Source organism: Ursus arctos, chromosome Y (assembly GCF_023065955.2).
Source record: "Ursus arctos isolate Adak ecotype North America chromosome Y, UrsArc2.0, whole genome shotgun sequence".
NCBI lineage: Eukaryota > Metazoa > Chordata > Mammalia > Carnivora > Ursidae > Ursus > Ursus arctos.
This window is the reverse complement of record NC_079874.1, coordinates 29603724-29623347: the sequence shown is the minus strand read 5'-3', so window position 1 is coordinate 29623347 and position 19624 is coordinate 29603724. Positions and strand designations below refer to the sequence as shown.

The 19624-nt window shown below is 53.6% G+C and overlaps 2 protein-coding genes across 8 annotated transcripts in view; both read right to left on the bottom strand.

The window, feature by feature from the left end:
- The window catches only part of LOC130544375 (dehydrogenase/reductase SDR family member on chromosome X), a 207432-nt gene extending 188020 nt beyond the window's left edge, over positions 1 to 19412 (bottom strand). For 6 of the 7 annotated variants that reach the window (XR_008960608.1, XM_057315869.1, XM_057315859.1 and 3 more), the window contains exon 1: positions 19247 to 19412. Coding sequence is in view for 5 of the 7 variants with exons in the window: in XM_057315869.1 (XP_057171852.1) it covers positions 19247 to 19355 (109 nt within the window). In the remaining 2 variants the exon portion in view is untranslated. Of the gene's footprint in view, positions 1 to 1762; positions 2077 to 19246 lie in introns of those variants that run through there. The other variant, XM_057315871.1, reaches the window with a different exon arrangement.
- Positions 9932 to 19351, bottom strand: LOC130544374 (E3 SUMO-protein ligase ZBED1). The gene is made up of 2 exons (XM_057315853.1): positions 19247 to 19351; positions 9932 to 13304 (listed from the first exon to the last, which is right to left on the bottom strand). The coding sequence occupies exon 2, from the start codon at positions 13249 to 13251 to the stop codon at positions 11164 to 11166; it is 2088 nt and encodes a 695-aa protein (XP_057171836.1). The 5' UTR covers positions 13252 to 13304; positions 19247 to 19351; the 3' UTR covers positions 9932 to 11163.
- Positions 19413 to 19624: the final 212 nt, after the last annotated feature.

Here is a 19624-nt window from a genome sequence, read left to right as displayed (position 1 = left end):
TGGGCCTCGTCTAACCAGTTGACGGCATTCACAGCACCAAGACTGATACCAACTGAGCAAGAGTCCATTCCCCAGCAGGTAGCCTTCAGACTCAAACTGTACATCTGCCCTAGGTTTCCAGGGTGCTGGTCCACCCTGCAGATTTTGGGTTTAACAAGTCTCCATAGTTGTATGAGCCAATTCCTTAAAACAATTTAAAAATATATATATGTATACATGCATATTTATATATATACAGAAAGATAGATTATAGATAGATAGATAGATAGATAGATAGATAGATAGATAGATAGACAGACAGATAGATATGATGGATGGATGGATGGATGGATGGATGGATGGATGGATGGATGGATAGATGAGCGGATGGGTGAGTGGATGGATGGGTGGGTGGGTGGCTGGATGAATGGATAGGTGGGTGGGTGGATGGATGGATGAGTGGATGGATGGATGAATGGATGGGTGGCTGGCTGGCTGGCTGGATGGATGGATGGATGGTTGGGTGGATGGCTGGATGGATGACGGATGGGTAAATGGATGGATGGATGAGTGGATGAATGAATGGATGGGTGGGTGGATGGATGGATGGATGGGTGGGTGGATGAATGGTTGGATGGATGGATGAATGAGTGGATGGCTGGATGGCTGGATGGCTGATGGATGGATAGATGGATGGATGGATGAGTGGATGAATGAACAGATGGATGGGTGGGTGAATGGATGGATGGATGGATGGGTGGATGGGTGGGTGGATGAATGGTTGGGTGGATGGATGGATGGATGGATGACGGATGGATAGACGGATGGATGGATGAGCGGATGAATGAATGGATGGGTGGGTGGGTGGGTCAGTGGATGGATGAGTGGGTGGGTGGATGAATGGTTGGGTGGATGGATGGATGGATGGATGAGTGGATGGCTGATGGATGGATAGATGGATGGATGGATGAGTGGATGAATGAATGGATGGGTGGGTGGGTGGATGGATGGATGAGTGGATGGGTGAGCAGATGGGTGAGTGGATGGGTGAGTGGATGGATGGGTGGGTGGCTGGATGAATGGATGGGTGGGTGGGTGGATGGATGGATGAGTGGATGGATGGATGAATGGATTGGTGGATGGGTGGATGGATGGATGGATGGATGGATGGATGGATGGATGGATGGATGGTTGGATGGATGAGTGGATGAATGAATGGATGGGTGGGTGGGTGGGTGGCTGGATGGATGGATAGGCTGATGCTGGTTCCTCCTGAGGCCTCTCTCCCTGGCGTGTATGCCCTGTGTTCTCCCTGTGTCCTCACATTGTTGTCCTCTGTACATGTCTGTGTCCTCTTCTTACAAGGACCCTAGTCCAATGGGATCAGGGCCCACCCTACTGACCTCATCTTAACTTGACCATCTGCAGAGACTCTATTTCCAAATAAGATCCCCTTCATAGGTACCAGGGGCTAAAACTTCAATATATCTTTTTTGGGGGGTGCACAATTCAAACCCTAGAAATTGGTGCACATGCATGCACACATCCTTGCAAGGACACCCCAGCCTGGCAAGCGGGGCTCCCTAGGAGCACGGGTGAGCCAACCCCTCTCCCCGCTCCTTTATCTCCCAGACACTAGTCAGTTCCAGCCCAGATGCCTTCTATGCTTTGCCCCAAACCCGGTTGCAAACAGATAGATGGGACCACTGTCCATCCCCTTGTACGCAGCCCTCCGTCCTGCACACCGGTGTCCATCATTGCCAAGTCCCGCAGGCCAGCTCACCTCCGAGGGGTATCCAAGAGAGCGCTGGGGAGATGTAGCTGTAACCTGATCTCCACCACGCCAGCCTGTACGGGGACAGCAGCTGCCGCACACGCCCAGGGAGGCGGCCCGGGGTCAACGCTCACGCCTGCTGCTTTCGTCCCCGAACCACCGAGCTCGGCAGCCTCATGGTCCAACGGTGTGGCTCTGATGTGTTTGGGAGGCAAGCCCACAACTCAATAAGAAAAGCGACCAGCATGTCCCAAGCCCGTTTGCCTGGCAAAGGTGAGATGTTTGCTGGCTGTCCTGACAAAGAGAGGCCGTCCAGACCCCGGGCTATGTTTAGAGCCCTCGTGGGTCATTATTCTTTTTTAGGAACTGAAATGTGGTGGGTTGACCTCATGCCTCGGCGAGGGCCAGCATGTAGGGAAGCAACCATATGACAGCTTTCTGCACCCTCGGCTCACAGACCACAGCACAGGAAGTAACACACGGCTCCGATAGTTAACAATTCGAAATATTTTTAAATGTTAGTTAAATAATTTACATATCCCCACGCTCGAAATATTTAAATACTGTTTAAATAATGTATAGATTCGAACACTTGAATAATTGAAATATTCAAGTAGTCGAAAATTTAATATTATTTAAATATTTGAGTTATTTTATTTATACTTATGTTTATTTATTTAAATGATTCTATTTAAATTTAAATTTTCAAATATTTGAAAGATTTAAAATATTGTTTAAATCATTTACAGATTCAAATACTTGAAACATTAAAATATTGTTGAAATCATTTACAGATTGAAACACCTGAATAATTTAAATATTCAAATACTTTTGAAAGATGTAAAATTATTCAAATATTTGAATTCTCTTTATTTACTTTATTATTTATGTATTTATTGTTTATTTAAATAATTGTATTTGAATAATTTAAATTTTCAAATATTTGAAAGATTTAAAATATTGTTTAAATCATTTACAGATTCAAATACTTGAAACATTAAAATACCGTTTAAATCATTTACAGTTCAAACATTCGAATAATTTAAATATTCAAATATTTGGTAGACTTAAAATCATTCAAACATTTGAATTTTTGTTTATTATTTATGTACGTATTATTTATTTAAATAATTCTATTTGAATAATGTAAATTTTCAAATACTTGAAAGATTTAAAATATTGTTTAAATCATCTACATATCCAAATACTGGAACTACTTAAAACACGTTTTTAAATAATTTATAGATTTTGAGACGTGGACTGCTTCAAATAGTGTGTCCACGGTCTAAGTCTCTAAACATCCAAAATATTTAAAAATCCCATCACACGTACGGACGGGAACGCGCGGGTGGCTGGTTTTTTAGGGGATGATCTCTCCGCGACGATGTCTTTTCTGAGGACCACGCAGAATTCGTGCAGGGAGACGGGGCACATAAAGGAAAGGTTTCATTCTAAAGAATGACAGGTGCATCAGGTAACAGCAAAAGGCAAATGACACAGTGTGGGGCACGGAAGAAAGGGTGCATTCGTCACCCAGAAAGGGGTCTTGTGAAAAATAGGAACATCGACTCTCCTCCCCTCAGAAGAGACAAAGAAAAGGAACAAGGGACTCCTAGATATTGAATTAAAAAAAAAAAAAGCACATGTAAAACAGTGTTGAAACCCACTGCTATGACTAGATACTTTTTTTCGATAAAAGGCAGGTAATTCGTACTCAGACATCACAACAGCGGGGTCTGCCCCCCAGGATTGCTTGGCCCCATAAGAAAACGTGCATGCTTGCACCAAAACGATTCGTCTGGCCCCAAGACTGTGTCTTTTTAGCAGAGGGCCGTGCAACGCAGGCGGGCGTGGGTATTCTCTTTGACCCCGTGGCCCCAGCGCTGAGAACTGGTGTCACAGACGCACCCCCACGGGTATGTAACGATGCTCGAACATTCAAGATGCATAGCCAGCCTTGTCGTTTTGGGTGAAGGTTGTTTTCTGCAAGAGTCTTTACAGGTGTTCTTGCGAAAGAAAGCCTTATTGTTCTAGCGACACCTGGGAGGACCCTCCAGGAATTATGCCGAGTTAGGGGTGGGGGGGAAGAAGCAATTTTAAAAGGGTTGCATTGTGCGTGACTCTGTTTCTGTCACACGGTTGGAACGATGGCACGGTGGAAACGGAGAACGGATGAGTGGTTTGCCACGGGTGAAGGGTGCACGGAGGTGGGAAGGACGTGGCAAAGCTATAGGACGGGAATACTTGGAAATCTGGTAGTGGCAAACACGCCCTGTGTCTTGACCATCCGTGACGGGGGATTCACAACCCTCCACGTGCAAGGAGATCCCAGTGCGCTACCCCCACCAACACACAGGTGGTTACCCATGAAAACGAGGAAATGTGGATAAAAGAGCAATGCATTGTATCCCTGCTAACACGTGCACTGGGGTCACGTACTATGTAGCTTTGCAAGATCCTACCCCTGGGGGAAAATCAGGGAAGGGGTACACCAGATTTCTCCATATTCCTTCTCGGAACTGCACGGGAGTTCCGGTGACCTGCGACACGTCTAATAAGCTTGTGCCGTGGAACACAGTCTGCTTTTCGAAACACAAATTTAAAAACAAAGAAGTCTTTGCCGTCTTGGGGTCAGAAATGCCCACGTGTTTTATGACTCCCGTTGGCGCTGCTGGTAATTGCACGCCCTGGTCCTTTTCTCGAATGCTCAGGGCTGCACACACCTGCCCTAGGCAGACCCGTGTAAGCCGCCTTGAATTCCTTCTGCATTACAAGAGAAGGAATGATCTGGAGGCCAGGGCAGTCAAGCTTCTGTTAGAAACAGAGTTTAGGGGTGCGTACGTGGTACTGGCGGCTCAGGTCGTGATCTCAGGCTCCGGGCTCCGCTGGGAATCTGCTTGAGATTCTCTCTCTCTCTGTCTGCTCCTCCCCCCAGCTCTTTCTCCCTCAAATAAATAAATGTTAAAACACACACACACAAAACAGTGTTTATAACGTCACCGCCAAGAAAGGGACCATCCAAACAAAGCCAAGTCTTTTCCACTCCCATATCCTTGGATTCCAATAAACCACAGAGAAAGGATCCAAGGGAAAAAGACAAGATACAAACTAGTACATGCTGTAGGATTATGTGTGAAAGGCATTCATGTTATAGGGCGATAAATCAAAGCATCCTAGCAACATCAAAAACAAAAACAAAAACAAAAAAAACCTCACATCTACCAGCAAAGAGGAGGTCAGTCTGTTTTCTCACAAAGCCTTCAACTGATTGGACAAGGCCCACCCACACTGGAGCGCGTCATCTGCAGAATTCAAAGTTAAGGCATCGACAGTGGGCATGGTAACCAAAGGTGACGTGTGTTTTGCACGAGGTGGATACTTGGGGCTGGAGCCCTACCGTACAATGCAATAAAATATTTATAGACATATGCTCTCAAGCTGGGAAGGGGTCCGGCCCTGTATCTCTTACACATAAGGGACGTATTAGTCAGGGTTCTCCCAAGAAACACACTACACGGAGGGAGAGAGATTTAATTTAAGGAACTGGTTCGTGTAACTGTATATATTTTAGTCTCTATTCTGCAGGGTCGACCAGCAAGCTGAGACCCAGGGACAAGCTAATGCTGCAGCCAGAGTCCAAAGGCCACCTGGAGACAGAATTTCCTCTTCGTCCAGGAAGGTCAGTCTGTTTTCTCACAAAGCCTTCCACTGATCGGACAAGGCCCATCGATCCCAGGGGAAAAGATAAGATATAAACTAGTACGTAAGGTAGGATTGTGTTTGAAAGGCATTCATCTTATAGAGCGATAAATCAAAGTGTCATAGCAACATCAACAAAAAAAAATCACATCCACCAGCCAAGGGGAGGTCAGTCTGTTTTCTCACAAAGCCTTCCACTGATCGGACAAGGCCCACCGATCCCAGAGGAAAAGATAACATATACACTAGTATGTAAGGTAGGATTGTGTTTGAAAGGCAGTCTTCCAGGCGATGATGGCCACATGCCTTCAGTAGCGGTGGGAGAGGGAGAGTCGGGGCCGGCCGCTGGGCTGTGTTCTGCCAAACAAGCTTGCCTTGTGTGGTCGTGAGCCTTCCGTCCCAGGACCCGTGACCACCGCCTGGAGACTGACACCCACAGGAAGCACACGTCACTGTGCAGCACAGGGAAGGAGCTCACTGCCCCCACTGCATCACAGAGGGGGTCTGAAATCAGGAGATGGCAGGGAGCACGGCTGGAATTACTCCCCTCATGGACCAGCCCTCCCCAGACTCTGGCTCTTGGTCCAAACCCACGTGCACCGAGCAGGGACGAGCTCATGTTACAGCCACCGCAAGGTCTGTGCTTCCTCCCAATGCTCCGTCTTGCCCCGGGGAAGCTGCTCCAGCCCCCCAGGGTTGAAACGGGGCGCCCCGTGGTCAGCTGACCAGAGAGACAACTCAGAGATCCAGCCGGCCCCGCACGCTGCCTCCAGGAGCAGGAAGTCAATACCGTCAGACAAGTGCTTTTGTACACGTTCTGACCCCAAAGGGACCGGGGCATAACATGCTCTGTTTGGAACAATTGTGCACGCGACAGAGGGGACTTTCAACAGGTGCATGGATGCGTAAGGTGCGGTCCGTTCAGGCAACGGGAATATTATTCAGTGCGAAATAGAAATGAGGTATCAAGCTGTGAGAAGCCACAAAGTTACCCTATGTGCATCCTGAGAAGGGAAGGGAACCGGTCTGAAAAAAGCTCCATCCTGCGTGACGCCAACTCTAGGACATCCCGGAAAATGCAAAACCATGGAGACGGAAGAAAGATCAGTGGTCGGCAAGGGATGGGGGACAACGGACGAGCAGGTGCACCACTGAGGATTTTTAGGGAGGTGCCAGCTGTCTGCATGACTCTATAATGTCACACACGTGTCATTGTACATGTCTGCAAACCCATAGTACGTACAACCCCAAGAAGGTCTAACGGAAAGTATGCACCTGGTTGCTCATGATGTGTCCGTGCACGTTCACCACTTGTAGGAAACGTCCCATCTGTGGGGCAGGTACAGTTGCTGGGGAGGCTGTGCATGTCTGTGGTCTCGGGGGTACACGGGACATTTCCGTGTGTTCCCCTCGGTGTCGCTGCTGGATATACGCAATTGCATGATGGATAGATTTTTATTCTAGGTTGCATCAAAACTGCTCTAAAAAAATAAAATAAAATCTATTAATTGAAAAACAAACATGATGTTGAGGAAGGGTGAACACCCAAGGACAGAGCTGTCTGGGGAGGAGCCCCAAGGGTATGAGGATAAACGGGAAGAAGGAAACATGCCCCGTGCGGAAAACACAGAGGGCATTTTCCGGGCGTGCTGTTGGTATTTCCAAGGAACACCGTTGAGCAAACCGTGAGCACGCTGGGAAAGTGGTGTGGTTCCTGGGGAGCGTGGATGGGGGATGTGACGGTCGGGACCCGGCCCGGTGGCACCCACTCAGGTGTGCGTGGGAGACAGCTCGTGTGAGGGTTCGAGACACGTGGGTGGAGGGAAGCCCAGAGAGCTGGTTACGCATTCCCCCTGGGTGTGTCTGTCCTGTGATGTTGTTTCTGGAAGAGATTAGCATCGGACTCCGTGCACTGAGTAAACCCAAAGGACTTCTGCAGTGTGGGTGGGCCACACCTAATCAGTTGACGGTCTGACAAGCACCCAAAAACGTGGAGAAGGGCCTTCTTGTTCTGGCCTCACATGATGGAGAGACAGAGCTCTGGTGTCTCTCCAGAACCCTTTCCTCCATGGGCATCACTCCCCGCTCTGCATGCCATGACCCCCCGATTATGTATCTACATCTTCTGTCCTCCCATGTCTAGGCTTAATGCACTCCCTACTGGGGTGGCTGGTAAAAGACAAGGCCCGGGAGGGGCTCAGCCAGCCTGCCACCCAGCCCCTCGCCAGCCCCTCCAAGGGGGTGTCCTTCATGCCACCAGCCACCAGGAAGCCCGTTGCTGGCTTGGATGCCCACACTGTGGCATCTGCCCTGCCTGGTCCCCGTGTGTGCCCCACAGGAGAAACCCTATCCAGGCTCACAGCCCAGCCTGTAAGGAACAAGCTCCTCTTCATGGAGGTCCCAAGGCAGGCCAACATCCACTCTGCCCGTCCCCGGCAGGGCCCTGCCTTAGTGTCCCCTCCAGGTGGTTGACTTTGCAGACTGGTGACCTGACCCTAATGTCACATCTCTGTGTCCAGGTGTGGTGAAGGGCTGGGGCCACGCCAGCATGGGAGGCAGGGGACTAGGCACTGAGTTCAGGGATGCTCTATCCAAATCTTTTGGGGCAGAAGCTTGAAAGGTCCAGTCCTCAGATGTTCCCTGTGATCTGGGGAGGCTGGACCATAGGAAATCACATGGGTCCTTCCAGTGTAATTGAGAAAGTGGGCAAAACTGTAAATCCATGACATGTTAATTGGTCATCATCAACCCATTAAATGTCATGGAGATAGAATAAAAGTCACTCAATGCACCTTCAGTTTAACCATAAACGTATAGGATGGATGGATGGATGGATGGATGGATGGATGGATGGATGGATGGATGGATGAGTGGGTGGGTGGGTGGATGGATGGATGGATGAGTGGGTGGGTTGATGGATGGATGGATGGATGAGTGGGTGGATGGATGGATGGATGACTGGATGGATGGATGGATGGATGGATGGATGGATGGATATTTAGATGGATGAATAAGTGGGTGGATGGATGAGTGGATGGATGGATGGATGGATGGATGGATGGATGGATGGATGGATGAGTGGATGGATGGATGGATGGATGGATGGATGGATGGATGAGTGGATGGATGAGTGGATGGATGAGTGGATGAATGGATGGATAAATGGATGGATATTTAGATGGATGAATAAGTGGATGGATGGATGAGTGGATGGATGGATGGATGGATGGATGGATGGATGGATGAGTGGATGGATGGATGGATGGATGGATGGATGGATGGGTGGTAGAAGGGGTGGGTGGATGGATGGATGGATTGACAAAGAATAGGTACATGGTAGATAGGTAACACATAGAAACATAGATAATCAATAGGCAAGGAGCCTACACAGAATATACATATGAAGAGGTTATATATATATATATATATATATATATATATATATACACACACATATACATATATTCCACGAAGCCACAAATACCTCCCGTTTCAGGGACAACGGGAGTCGGATCTGCCTCGGCTCCTAAGAGCCACACAGAACGGCGATGAGCAGGATTGAGCCTCTACGATGCCCAAAAACCTACTCCAGGAAGGCCTCCCGGATTAACTCCCCAAACAACACCAGCAAAAACCCAGCTCAGACTTAAGGCTTTAGAGTAAGACGTGAGCATAAATCCCACACAGACGCACACGTGTGGGGACCCAGACAGGAGAACACCTGTGAGCCGGGGGCTGTGTGTGCAGCAGCCGTGCTCAAGGACGGGCACAGACGGTGCCCACCGGACACGGCCAAGGACGTGCTCCCCGGGGACTGCCTGACCTCAGCCAGATCAGTTATCATGGTGGAAAAGCGGCCCCACCTCAACCTCACATGTCTGTGTGTGAAATCGAAATATTTACTCAGCCCCCACCGAGCCACAAGGTGACGGATTCCCTGCAGGAAGAGAAGGCTGGGGATGGCACTGACCACCATACCGTGTCCATTTGTCTGTGTGGTGCCTTGTTTTGTTAAGAGGAGGAAGGGCAGGATGGGGAACAGCCAGCCGACCGTACGAATGAAAGGTCCACGCTCATCACTGAGAAAGGCCTGGGCTCAAGCCAGTGAAGGAAAATGCAAAAGGCCTGCTCCCGGCAGCACATCACCAAGTGGCAGCTTTACTCACATGAAGGAAAATGCAAAAGGCCTGCCACCAAACAGCCCGTCACCAAGTGGCAGCTTTACTCACATGAAGGAAAAGGCAAACGGCACGCCGCCAGACGGCCCGTCACCAAGTGGTGGCTTTATTCACATACATTTTGGGACGCACAAGTATCCAGAATGGATGAGACCCTTTTGTCATTTGCAAGGACCCCAGAACAAAGCACCACCGTGGACTCTGTTCTTTGTGGCCCAGAAACGTCTTCCAAGAAAGCACCAAAAGCCTCCCTCCTGCTTGGAGGGCTTCTGTTTCAATGAACAAACATCAGACAAATAAATTAGGAGCTCATCTCCTTCGTGGGTTTATTGAACAAGAGTCAAATTCGAAAGCGTTAAATAAGAAAAAACAAAACAAAACAAAGCACATCCCATGAGGAAGGCTCAAACCCAGTCGGTCGCTTCAAGATACAAGTCTCAGCCCTGGTCGACACCACTGGGGTCACCACCCAAGGACACGGACACACCCGCCTCCTTAAATGTCCGTGATGCTCCCAGAGGTGCTTGGCCACGCAGAACGTCGCTAGCAGCTCGGGTTTATGCAAACACCAGAGCAACCCCAAAATCCAGGCCAAAGTGTCTCGTGGTCCATTTTTAAAAAATTACCGGACCCCTGCGGTGCGGCATTGAAAAGACAAAACACAAGTGTCCATGGCCCCGTGGAGAAGTCGAAATCACCCTCAGCACATTGGGGTCCCCGGTAATTTTGAAAAGCGGGGCTCCCAAGGGCGGGGGGCCTTGTTGTCGTCCTGGGGAAAGGGCCACTTTCAAGCATGGGACATGCACTCACGCGCACACGCTCAGGACCCCAGCGCCGCAGCGTCACCGGGACCAGGCTTACAGAGCAAATTGCAGCCAGCGGACAAAAGGCAGAAGACACAGAGCGTCGGACGCCTCGTTTCCTGTGTTGTCCACATGGCCCGTGCCCTATGCTCCCTTTTGATGCTTTGCACCAGACCTAAAGCCCGTGTGTGTTCGACACGGGCCGCAGAGGCTGCAGAAGGGTGTCCCCGCCGTGCCAAAGGCAAGATGTGCATATCCCCTGGGAAGTAAACATGAGCTCACGTGCTGTAACAGGTCCGGGAAGGCCTTTGGAAGGCATGTGGGCCGAGAAGGACGCGGGAGTCTGGATGTTTTTTGGGGTTTATCGCGAAGCCTCCCACGGAGAATAGGACGGCCTTGGGGGTGGAATTAATTATCTGGGAGGCAAAGGGGGCTCCCTCCCTCCAACCGTCCCTCCACCCTCCGTCCTGGCTGGGCTGCTCGAGGACTTTATTATTTGCAATCAACGGCCCGCAGGTGCACAACGGGACTTTTAGAACTTTCCCCCTCGATTTCTGCCCCTTCGCTGGGACACAAGTACGCTGGTAGAGGAAAGGCGCGGCATCCCCGTTTCCCTCCTGTGCGTCTGCTGCTACCGGCACGGCCACCCGCGCACGCACGCACGGTGGGTATTTACAGCGAGCATTTACCCGCAAGGGCCAGTGCCACAGTGACCCCACCCCGCCGGCACCTACACGAAGCCACTGTCCCTGATCCCAAAGAAGCCGGCGTGCACGGCGTCCCCCAGGGGGAACACCTGCTCATGGTCCAGGCCCCATTCGCCCTCGTCCTCGTCCTCGGGCTCGGCCTCCGCGCCACTGCGCGCGTTCTCGTACAGGAAGATCTGCTCGTCCACGTGCGCCGGGGCCAGCCGGTTCCTCTTGGCGCTCACCACGTTGGCGGAGGAGCCGAAGAGCCGCTCGGGGAAGACGCGCGTAGCCGCCACGCACCAATATTTCTGCAGCACCTTGGGCAGCACGGGGAAGAGCGCCAGGCGGTCGGACCACCACTTGAGGGGGTCCTCGTTGAGGCCCAGCACCTTCTGCGACTTGAAGTTGCTGAGCTCTTCCACCACCTGCGCGTGCCACTCCTCCTGGTCCTCCACGCCCCCCGTCTGGCAGAAGATCTCGGCCAGCATGCTGTTGATGACGCTGGTGGGCGGCGGCGTGGAGGCCAGCACCAGCTTCTTCACCGGGGGCTCCTCGGGCAGCGCGTACATCTTGTCCTCGGCCGCCCGGTAGCCGCCACCGTCCTTGACCTTGTCCAGCAGACCCTTGGCCTCCTCCACCACCCTGTTCTCCACCTGCTGCCTCTCGAAGGCAGATAGGAAGGGCAGGCGCTTGTAGCGCGGGTCCAGGAAGGTGGCCACGTTCAGGAACATATCAATCTCCGGTGCCTCCTGGTAGGTCTTGGACAGCTCCTTGGCGATGACCTCCTTGGCCATGCTGAGCTCCTTGCAGTCGGTTTCCTTGATGTTGAGTGTGGTGTTAAGCAGCATGTGTAGGAGGGGCTTGACCATGCTGATGGTGGGGTACTTGGAGGCGGACAGCATTTCGGCCACCTGTTTGAAGGGCTGCAGCAGCTCCACCAGCCCCTCGATGGTGGCCCACTCGGCGGCCTCCAGCATCAGGTGGTGGTTGTTGCTGTCTTCCACCAGCACCCCGGCAATGACAAACTGTTGCTCCTTGAGGCGCTGGAGCATGGCCAGCGTGCTGCCCCACCAGGACACGCGGTTGCTGACCAGCATACAGTGAGCCATGTTCTGTTGCTTCTGCTTTTCATAGAGCATGTACATGGCCACCGTGGACTGCTGGAAATACTCCACCAGCTTGCGGCAGCGGGCCAGCAGACCGGCCAGCTTGGGGAGCTGCAGGGCCTGCTGGATGCCCGCGTTGAACGTGTGTCCCAGACACGGCATCTGCACCGAGATGTCCAGCAGGGAGCACGCCTTCACGATGTCCTTGCCGCAGTCCGTGGTGGCCCCGAACACCTTGGCACTGATGCCCCACTCGATGAAGGCCTCGTACAGGACCCTGGTGATGGACTCGGCCGTGTTGTCCTCGGGGACCTCAAAGGTCTTCAGGCAACGGGAGCCCACGGACAGGCAGCCGGGCGCCCCGCCGCCCAGGAAGTGGGCAGCCAGCGTGACATAGGCTCGGTTCTGGTTCTCGCTCCTCCACATGTCCGTGGAGATGCCGCACCAGGACGCGTCGCTGAGCTCCTTGAGGACGGCCTCGCGGACGGCGCCGTACTTCTCAGGGATGGCCTTGCTGCAGAAGAACTTCCTGCTGGGCAGCTCATACCTGGGGTCCGCCGTCTTCAGCAACACCTTGAACGTGGGCTCGTCCACGATGGACGCGGGGTACAGGCCCTCGCAGATGAGGCCGATGACGGCGGCAGTGAGCTCCTGCTGCCGCTTGCTCTCGTGGCCGTGGCCGGCCTTGGTGGCCAGCGTGTCCGGCGGGGTCAGCTGCGAGGCCTCGGGCTTCAGCTTGGAGAAGGCGGTGGCGAAGGCCTCACGCATCTGCTCGGTGTTGCTCTTGACGAACTCACAGAACTCGTCCGGGTGATTCTTCTCCAGGTGGTAGGAGAGGTTGGAGGTGTTGCCGGAGTAGGCGATCTGGGCCATGCAGATGCGACAGTAGATTTTCTTCCACTGTAGGATGCATCCCTCGGCGTTGGTGTCGAAGCCAAAGTACTTCCACACTTTGCTCTTGGCGCGCGGGTGGGCCACTAACTTGAGGTCTGTCTGGGACGGGTCCAGGCCTTTCGTCTCCATGGCTTCTGCGCCGCGGCCCGCCTGTGGGGCCTCCACTCATTCCTGCGCACCTGCTGAGAAGCAGCAAGACAAACACAGCGTGAGAAGGGGCCCAGGCACAGGGGGGTGCCCTGTGGAGGACAGAGCGCACGCCACATGCGGAAGCAGCTCTGTCTCCAAGCCACGGGGCAGAGGGACCCGATGGGGCTGCCTTTCCGGGTGCGGGTGGCTTTTGCAAAGCAGAGGGTGCGTGCGCTCTGACAGATGAGCGCCTCTTCCCTGCTGGTCACTCCTATGCGCAGCGACTCCACGCGTCTGAGAACAGGCGCATCTGCGCTCCTATGGGCGCAAGGACTCCACGCCTCTGAAAATGTGCGCATCTGCGTTCCTACGCGCATGCCTCCGCGCGTCTGAAAACGTGCACGTCTGAAAACGTGCGCCTCTGCGCTCCTACGTGGGCAGTGACTCCACACGTCTGAAAACATGGGCAGCGACTCCATGCCTCTGAAAACATGCTTATCTTTGAGTTTCTCTGTCCTTAGAGCACTTGGCTCGTGTCCGCTGTTTACGGTTTCCTGTGCTAGGCAGGCCGTCCACCAACCTGGCACCAGTCGGGCGGGGTCACTTCGGGGGGGGGGGGAACGAAACTGCTGGCGGCGTGCAGAAGCCTACGTCCCCCAGCGCATCCGCCAGCCCAGGAGGACCCACCACTACCACCTCCTCAAGCCTCCTTGTCAGCAAGAATGTGAGGCACGTCCTTCCCACAGCACCCGAGGTTTCGTCATGGGTATCCAAGAAGCAAAAACGGGATTTTAATTTGGACAAAGCAATCTTTTAAGTTGGCTAAGAGGCATGGCAACTTTTTTTTCTCTCCAAATTTTACGGTTTAAAATGACGCCTTTTGGAACGTGGCATGCGATCCTTTTCTCTTTGGCACATCCGTCATCGGTCACCTTAGTGGGGCGGTAATGGACATCTTGATCCCTGCAGCTTCTCAAAATGTGCCCACCGTGGGCAGTCATACCTGTACGCACAGATACACATTTGCTCTGCATGGGTTCCAGCATCATCGGGCTCTCGGAGGAGAGGCTTTGACCACCTAGGAGCCAGCCCCCAGGGCTCCCGTTGTCCCTGATGCCCCTGTGTCTGGTCCCTTGGATCCGCCAATCAGGGCAGGGACGCCCCAGAATGGCAGCTGGGTTCTGTTCAAAGGTGTCTGTTAAGTCTGCAAATTTTCAACCCCCTGTACAGGGCTCAGGGGGTTACATTACAAACTGCACCAACCAGGCATTTTCCGAGTATTGGGAACATGTTCAGAGCGAAATCTCAATGTTTACAGGGGTTCGCAGAGTGCCCCCACCAGAATTAAGGTACTCCCGGAACCTGTGAATGGAACCATCTTTGACATAGGACCCAGATACAATTAAGTGAAGGATCACGAGGTCATGGGAAGGATGCGGCCACAAGCCAGGAGCCCCCAGAAGCTGAAAAAAGCAGGAAGGACCCTCTCCTGGAGTCTCAGGAGGGATCATGGCCCTGCCCCACCTGGATCTCAGTGGTCCTGCCCCACCTGGATCTCAGTAGCCCTGCCCCGCCTGGATCTCAGACTCTGGTGTCCAGAGCTGGGAAAGGATGCATTTTTTACCTTTTAAGCCAGTAGTACTAGGGTAAGGCTAACCCAGGGCAGTCTCAGGACAAGGGTAAAAGCTTAAAAGATATTGAGTGTCAACATCAAGCCCGAAATGCCCCCCACATCCTCACAGATAGCCACACCCCGCGATGCTGGCCTGCGTCAGACCTTCCAGAAAGACGTCACAATAGGCCTGATTAATGGGGCATTTTGGTACCTGGGCTGGAAGGAGGATGTTGTTGTTGTGACCAACTCTAGGTAGGGAGCTAAGAGACGAGGCCCAGAGACTCCAGGACAGGTGGAGGGGATCCAACACAGCCACGACTTGCAAAAAGAGCAAAGGTCAGGATCGGCCACCTGGACATGCAAACGTCCATCAAGGAACCACGAAGGAACCCACAGCGCCACACCCTGGCTCTGGACTATGAGCTGGTACAATCTACCCCAGCAGCACAATTCAGTGTATCAGGTCCTTCCTACGGATTATTGTCACGTTATAATCATCATCATTAATTTAGCAGAACGAGGCCACGAGACCCCGAGCTAAGTGTTGCAATAAGGAACAAGGAATCCCCAACCAAGCGGTTTCTTATGGAGGCACCACCAGCCTTCTCCTTGGGTTTCCTCAACCTGGGTGCAGGGCCGCCCTCCGCCACACTCTGCATCACTCATCCCAAAATGGCATTGGTCATGGTCACCGGTAAAGGTTTCTTCAAGGCAGACTTTCTGGGCTCATCCTTGCAGGCGGTCCAAGCACCTCTGGGGGATTGTCCCCAAGCCCCTCCCAGGGGTCCGGAGAGGTCCTGACTTTTGCGGTGAGAGCGGCTGGTTTCTTCCTATGCTGCCACCCCAACAGTGAGTCCCAGGGGAGGAGGAAACAGCAGGACGGAGAGCCTGCCGCCTTCCCCGCGGGCCGGAGCTCAAGAAGCCAGCAAACGCAGACCAGGGGGCCACAGCGCTCACTAGCCTACTCTGTGTCTTGGAGAGTGGAGTTATTCCGTGTCTGAAAAACCCATATTACTCGTAGTTAGGGGCAACTGACTTGTCTTTGTTATTTTAAATATGATCGTAAGTATGTTTTAAATTTCTGGTTTAATTCCTAGCAGGCAAAACTCACCCAAACCAATGCCCTTTGGGGGTCCTCCTTTTTTTTGGAGAAGAAAGGGACTCTACATTATGAAGTTCGAATACCCCGGTTTCACCACCCCAGAGCCACCGTCCCTGTCCACGTTTGTGCACAAAAACAAGAACTCACTTTCTCTGGATAGGTGTTTTCACACCCTGCAGTCTGGAAACTAGGAGCCCTCCCAAAATAGCTCGGTAAGTGGGCTGGCTGACATAGTTTGCGGTGGGTATGGCCTCCACAGGTTCAACACGTACAAATGAGTCCACTTTCCGTATCAGGAAGCCTGCCTACTTCCAACGGAAATTTTTTTTAAAGATTTTACGTATTTATTCGACGGAGAGAGAGGGCACAAGCAGGGGGAGCAGCAGGCAGAGGCAGAGGGAGAAGCAGGCTCCCCGCCGACCAAGGAGCCCGATCCTGAGCCGAAGGCAGACGCTTCACCGACTGAGCCACCCAGGTGTCCCCCAACGGAATTTTTAAGGAAAATTCTATACAATATCATAACTGCGCTCGAAAAATCCCATCAAGTAGACATTGTATGCTCTTCAAAATGCACTCGTGCACCAAGACGTTTGATTTCCAACAGATAACCCTTTGTTGATTCTGCCCACGTGACCACGTGTCTACACAACGGGCCAATCTGGAGCAGCTTTGAGGCCAGAGCTCAAGTGCTGGGGTGACATGCGGCTACGAAATGCAGTAATGAAGTTGTGTATTTTAAGATACGATGAACAGACACACCTCATCGTGGGGCCAACGGGAGACAGTCTTCAGAAGACAGAGAACCCGGAAATCAGACCATCTCCAAAAAGGCACGACCATCAATCCTGAGTGTGCAATGATCTTGCTTTTGGAGACATGTTAAGAAATTAAGACACCTTACCATTCAGGACAGCTGCACTCTCTTCCTTTCTTCCCACAATGTAAGTGACAGCAGACATCATACGTGCCACACACATTCCCCTTTCTAGAAAGTGCAAGACCATCGTCCTTGTCAATGTGCTCAGAAAAAAAAAAAAGTCTGAGTTACTTCCAACCGGAAATGGAAACTGGGTCTTTGTGACTGTTTAGCTGGACGCCCAGGGCAAAGTTCAATGGCTCTCGCCCAACACACCCAGGGCAGTGAGAAGCAGATCGGAAAAGCTTTAAAAGGCAAAGCTTGGGGACATGGGCCGCCAGCAGACCCGTGGTGGGGACCTGCTCCCACCGGCATCTACAATCTTTTCTAACAGGATGGACTGGCTGGGGCTTGTGGACGGCCAGCAAGTAAAAGCTGACCCTTATACATAAGGACCCTCTTTTGGCACACACAGAAGGATTCCTCTGGCTGGCACGTGACTTCACGAGCACTTTGTATTTCCACAATTTTTTTTTTGTTGCTTGTTTCAAAGCAACAAATAGAACACAGCGAGCCGTCCCTGTCGACACACCACAAACAAGTTTTGCAAACACCCGTGTCGGTGTGCCCGTGCAGGGACACCACCTCCAAAGCTAAACTCCATTCCCAGACTGACCCCGTCTTGCCAGGGAGCTCCCAGCACGGAGCTCCTAGGCAGGCGACGAGACCCGTCTCAGAGCGAAATCGCAGGGGTGCGTGGAAGTGACGGTTACACCCAGTTTCATGTGGTTTTTCATCGTTCCTCGGTGTACAAGCTGACCTTCCAGAAAGACACGTGTGGACTTCCCAGTCCCCAAGCCCCCAAATGCTTCCTGCTTCTCACTCACCGTGCATTCATTTCTAATGTGTATAAATATGTTTAAAAAAAAAACAACCGAATTCCAGTGTTATTAGACAAGTAAAACAAGGATTCATTTCCCTGGATGGACGTTTGGGAAAGTGGGGTCCCTGAAAAATATCTTCTTCCTACTTAGAGCTGAAGTTTTCCAAGTGTGGCCACCCATTAGTGCAAAGACAGAGGAATTCAAAAGTACCGTTGACGCTGGAACCACGTGGGCGTTGGCACACACTGGAAAATCCTTTTCTAACTTCTAACAGCCCCCAACACGGAACCAGGAGAAGCCCACTGTTGTCGGGAAACCTGACCCAGGGCATACACGCTGCATTCGCATGTTATTTTGTGTATTGTCAGCTCTGGGTGCTGTAGTCTTACAACGAAGGCAGCTGGAGAGAAGGAAAAGTGATTAAGAAAATCCTAAGGGAGAAAAAAAAATGCACTTAGGGGATCCTGCAGTGTGTATCCCCAAAAAAACAAAAAAAAACCCACAAAAACAAAAAACAATAAAGAAAAGAGCCATATAAGTGGGCATTTCAAACCAGTGCCGTTCAAGGGTCAAGTGTATTTTGGCAAGGTGTGACGGTCTGTGTGGCTCACTCAGGACGGTTTGCAGAAGCTGGCCGACCTTCCTGGCGCCCTCCCCAATTGCAGAAGTAGAGCTGAGAGTACGGGGCTCCTCTTAGGCCCGGACAGGAACGAGCTCGGCTACAACGTAGCACCCCACCCCAGTTCCCAGTGAACACTTTGTTTCGGAAAATAGTTCTTGGTCACCTAAAAATAAACTTCCATTTCTGCGCTCACAGACGCGGGTTCTTGTATTCCCTGCGCGGCCGTGCACACAGAGAGGCCTCCCGGATTCTGGCTTTGCAGCCCCGGAGCATGTGTCTACGCAGAGCCAGGGCGCACATGCACACGGGCACGCTGGCGGTCCCGCGGGGCTTTACCAGAGCCCGAGCGGGTCATGACCCCGCGGCCTGGGGAGTGCGCGGCGGTGTTCCGGGCAGGCGGCCGGAGTGGGCCTCCCCGGCAGACAGCGCTCTCCCGCTAGCACCGGCCCGGCTCCCCAGTGCCCCGGCCGCGCTGGGCCCCGCGGCCAGGCCTTCCGGGAAGGCCGCTGCTGCCTAACCCCGGGCTGGGGGGGGCCTCCGGGGCGTCCCCGCCGCGCTCCCGGCCGCGCGCGCTGTCGCGCGACCCCCGCCGGCACGTACAGCCGCACGAGGTCGCGGGGCGCGGGGGGCTCGGGGCGCGCGCGGGCCCGGCCGTGACCCGGCAGGCGGGGGTCGCGGGTTTCCGGGAGACCCCGGCCCCGAGGCAGGCGCGAGCGAGCAGCCGGGGCGCGCGCGCACGAGGGGCACCCGGGGCGCGCTCGGCCTCCCCAACCCCCGCCGCGCGCCTCCCCCGCCGCCAGCCCGCCCGCGCCCCCCGCCCCGGGTCCCGCCGAGCGAGGAGCGCGCCTCCGGCCCCGTGTCGCCGCCGCCCCCGCCCGCCCCCAGCTCCCCGTCCGCGCGTCCGCGCCCTGCTGACCTGGTTCCGCGAAGCCCCTGCAGCAGCGCCGCAGCAGCTGCGCCAGGACCACCGCCGCGCCCGCCGCGTAGACCCGCAGGGCCGCCCGCGCCGCAGACAAAGGCGACATGGCTGCCCGGCCGCCGCTTCCGCGCCGCCCGCCGCCGCCCGCCCCCGGGACCCGGCGCGACACCGGCCGGCGGAAACGCGCCCGCGCGGCCCGCCCTCCGCGTCCGCCGCCAGCCCGCCCCGGGCCCGGAACCAGGACCCCGCCCCGGGACCCCTCCCCGACCCCGCCCAGACCCCGGGAACCCCGCCCCGACCCCCCGGACCCTGCACGAGGACCCCTCCCCGACCCCGCCCAGACCCCGGACCCCGCCCCGGGACCCCTCCCCGACC

What these genes read in the sequence shown, in the direction of transcription:
- LOC130544374 (XM_057315853.1), bottom strand. Translation starts at nt 13,251, where the DNA reads ATGGAGACGAAAGGCCTGGACCCGTCCCAGACAGACCTCAAGTTAGTG.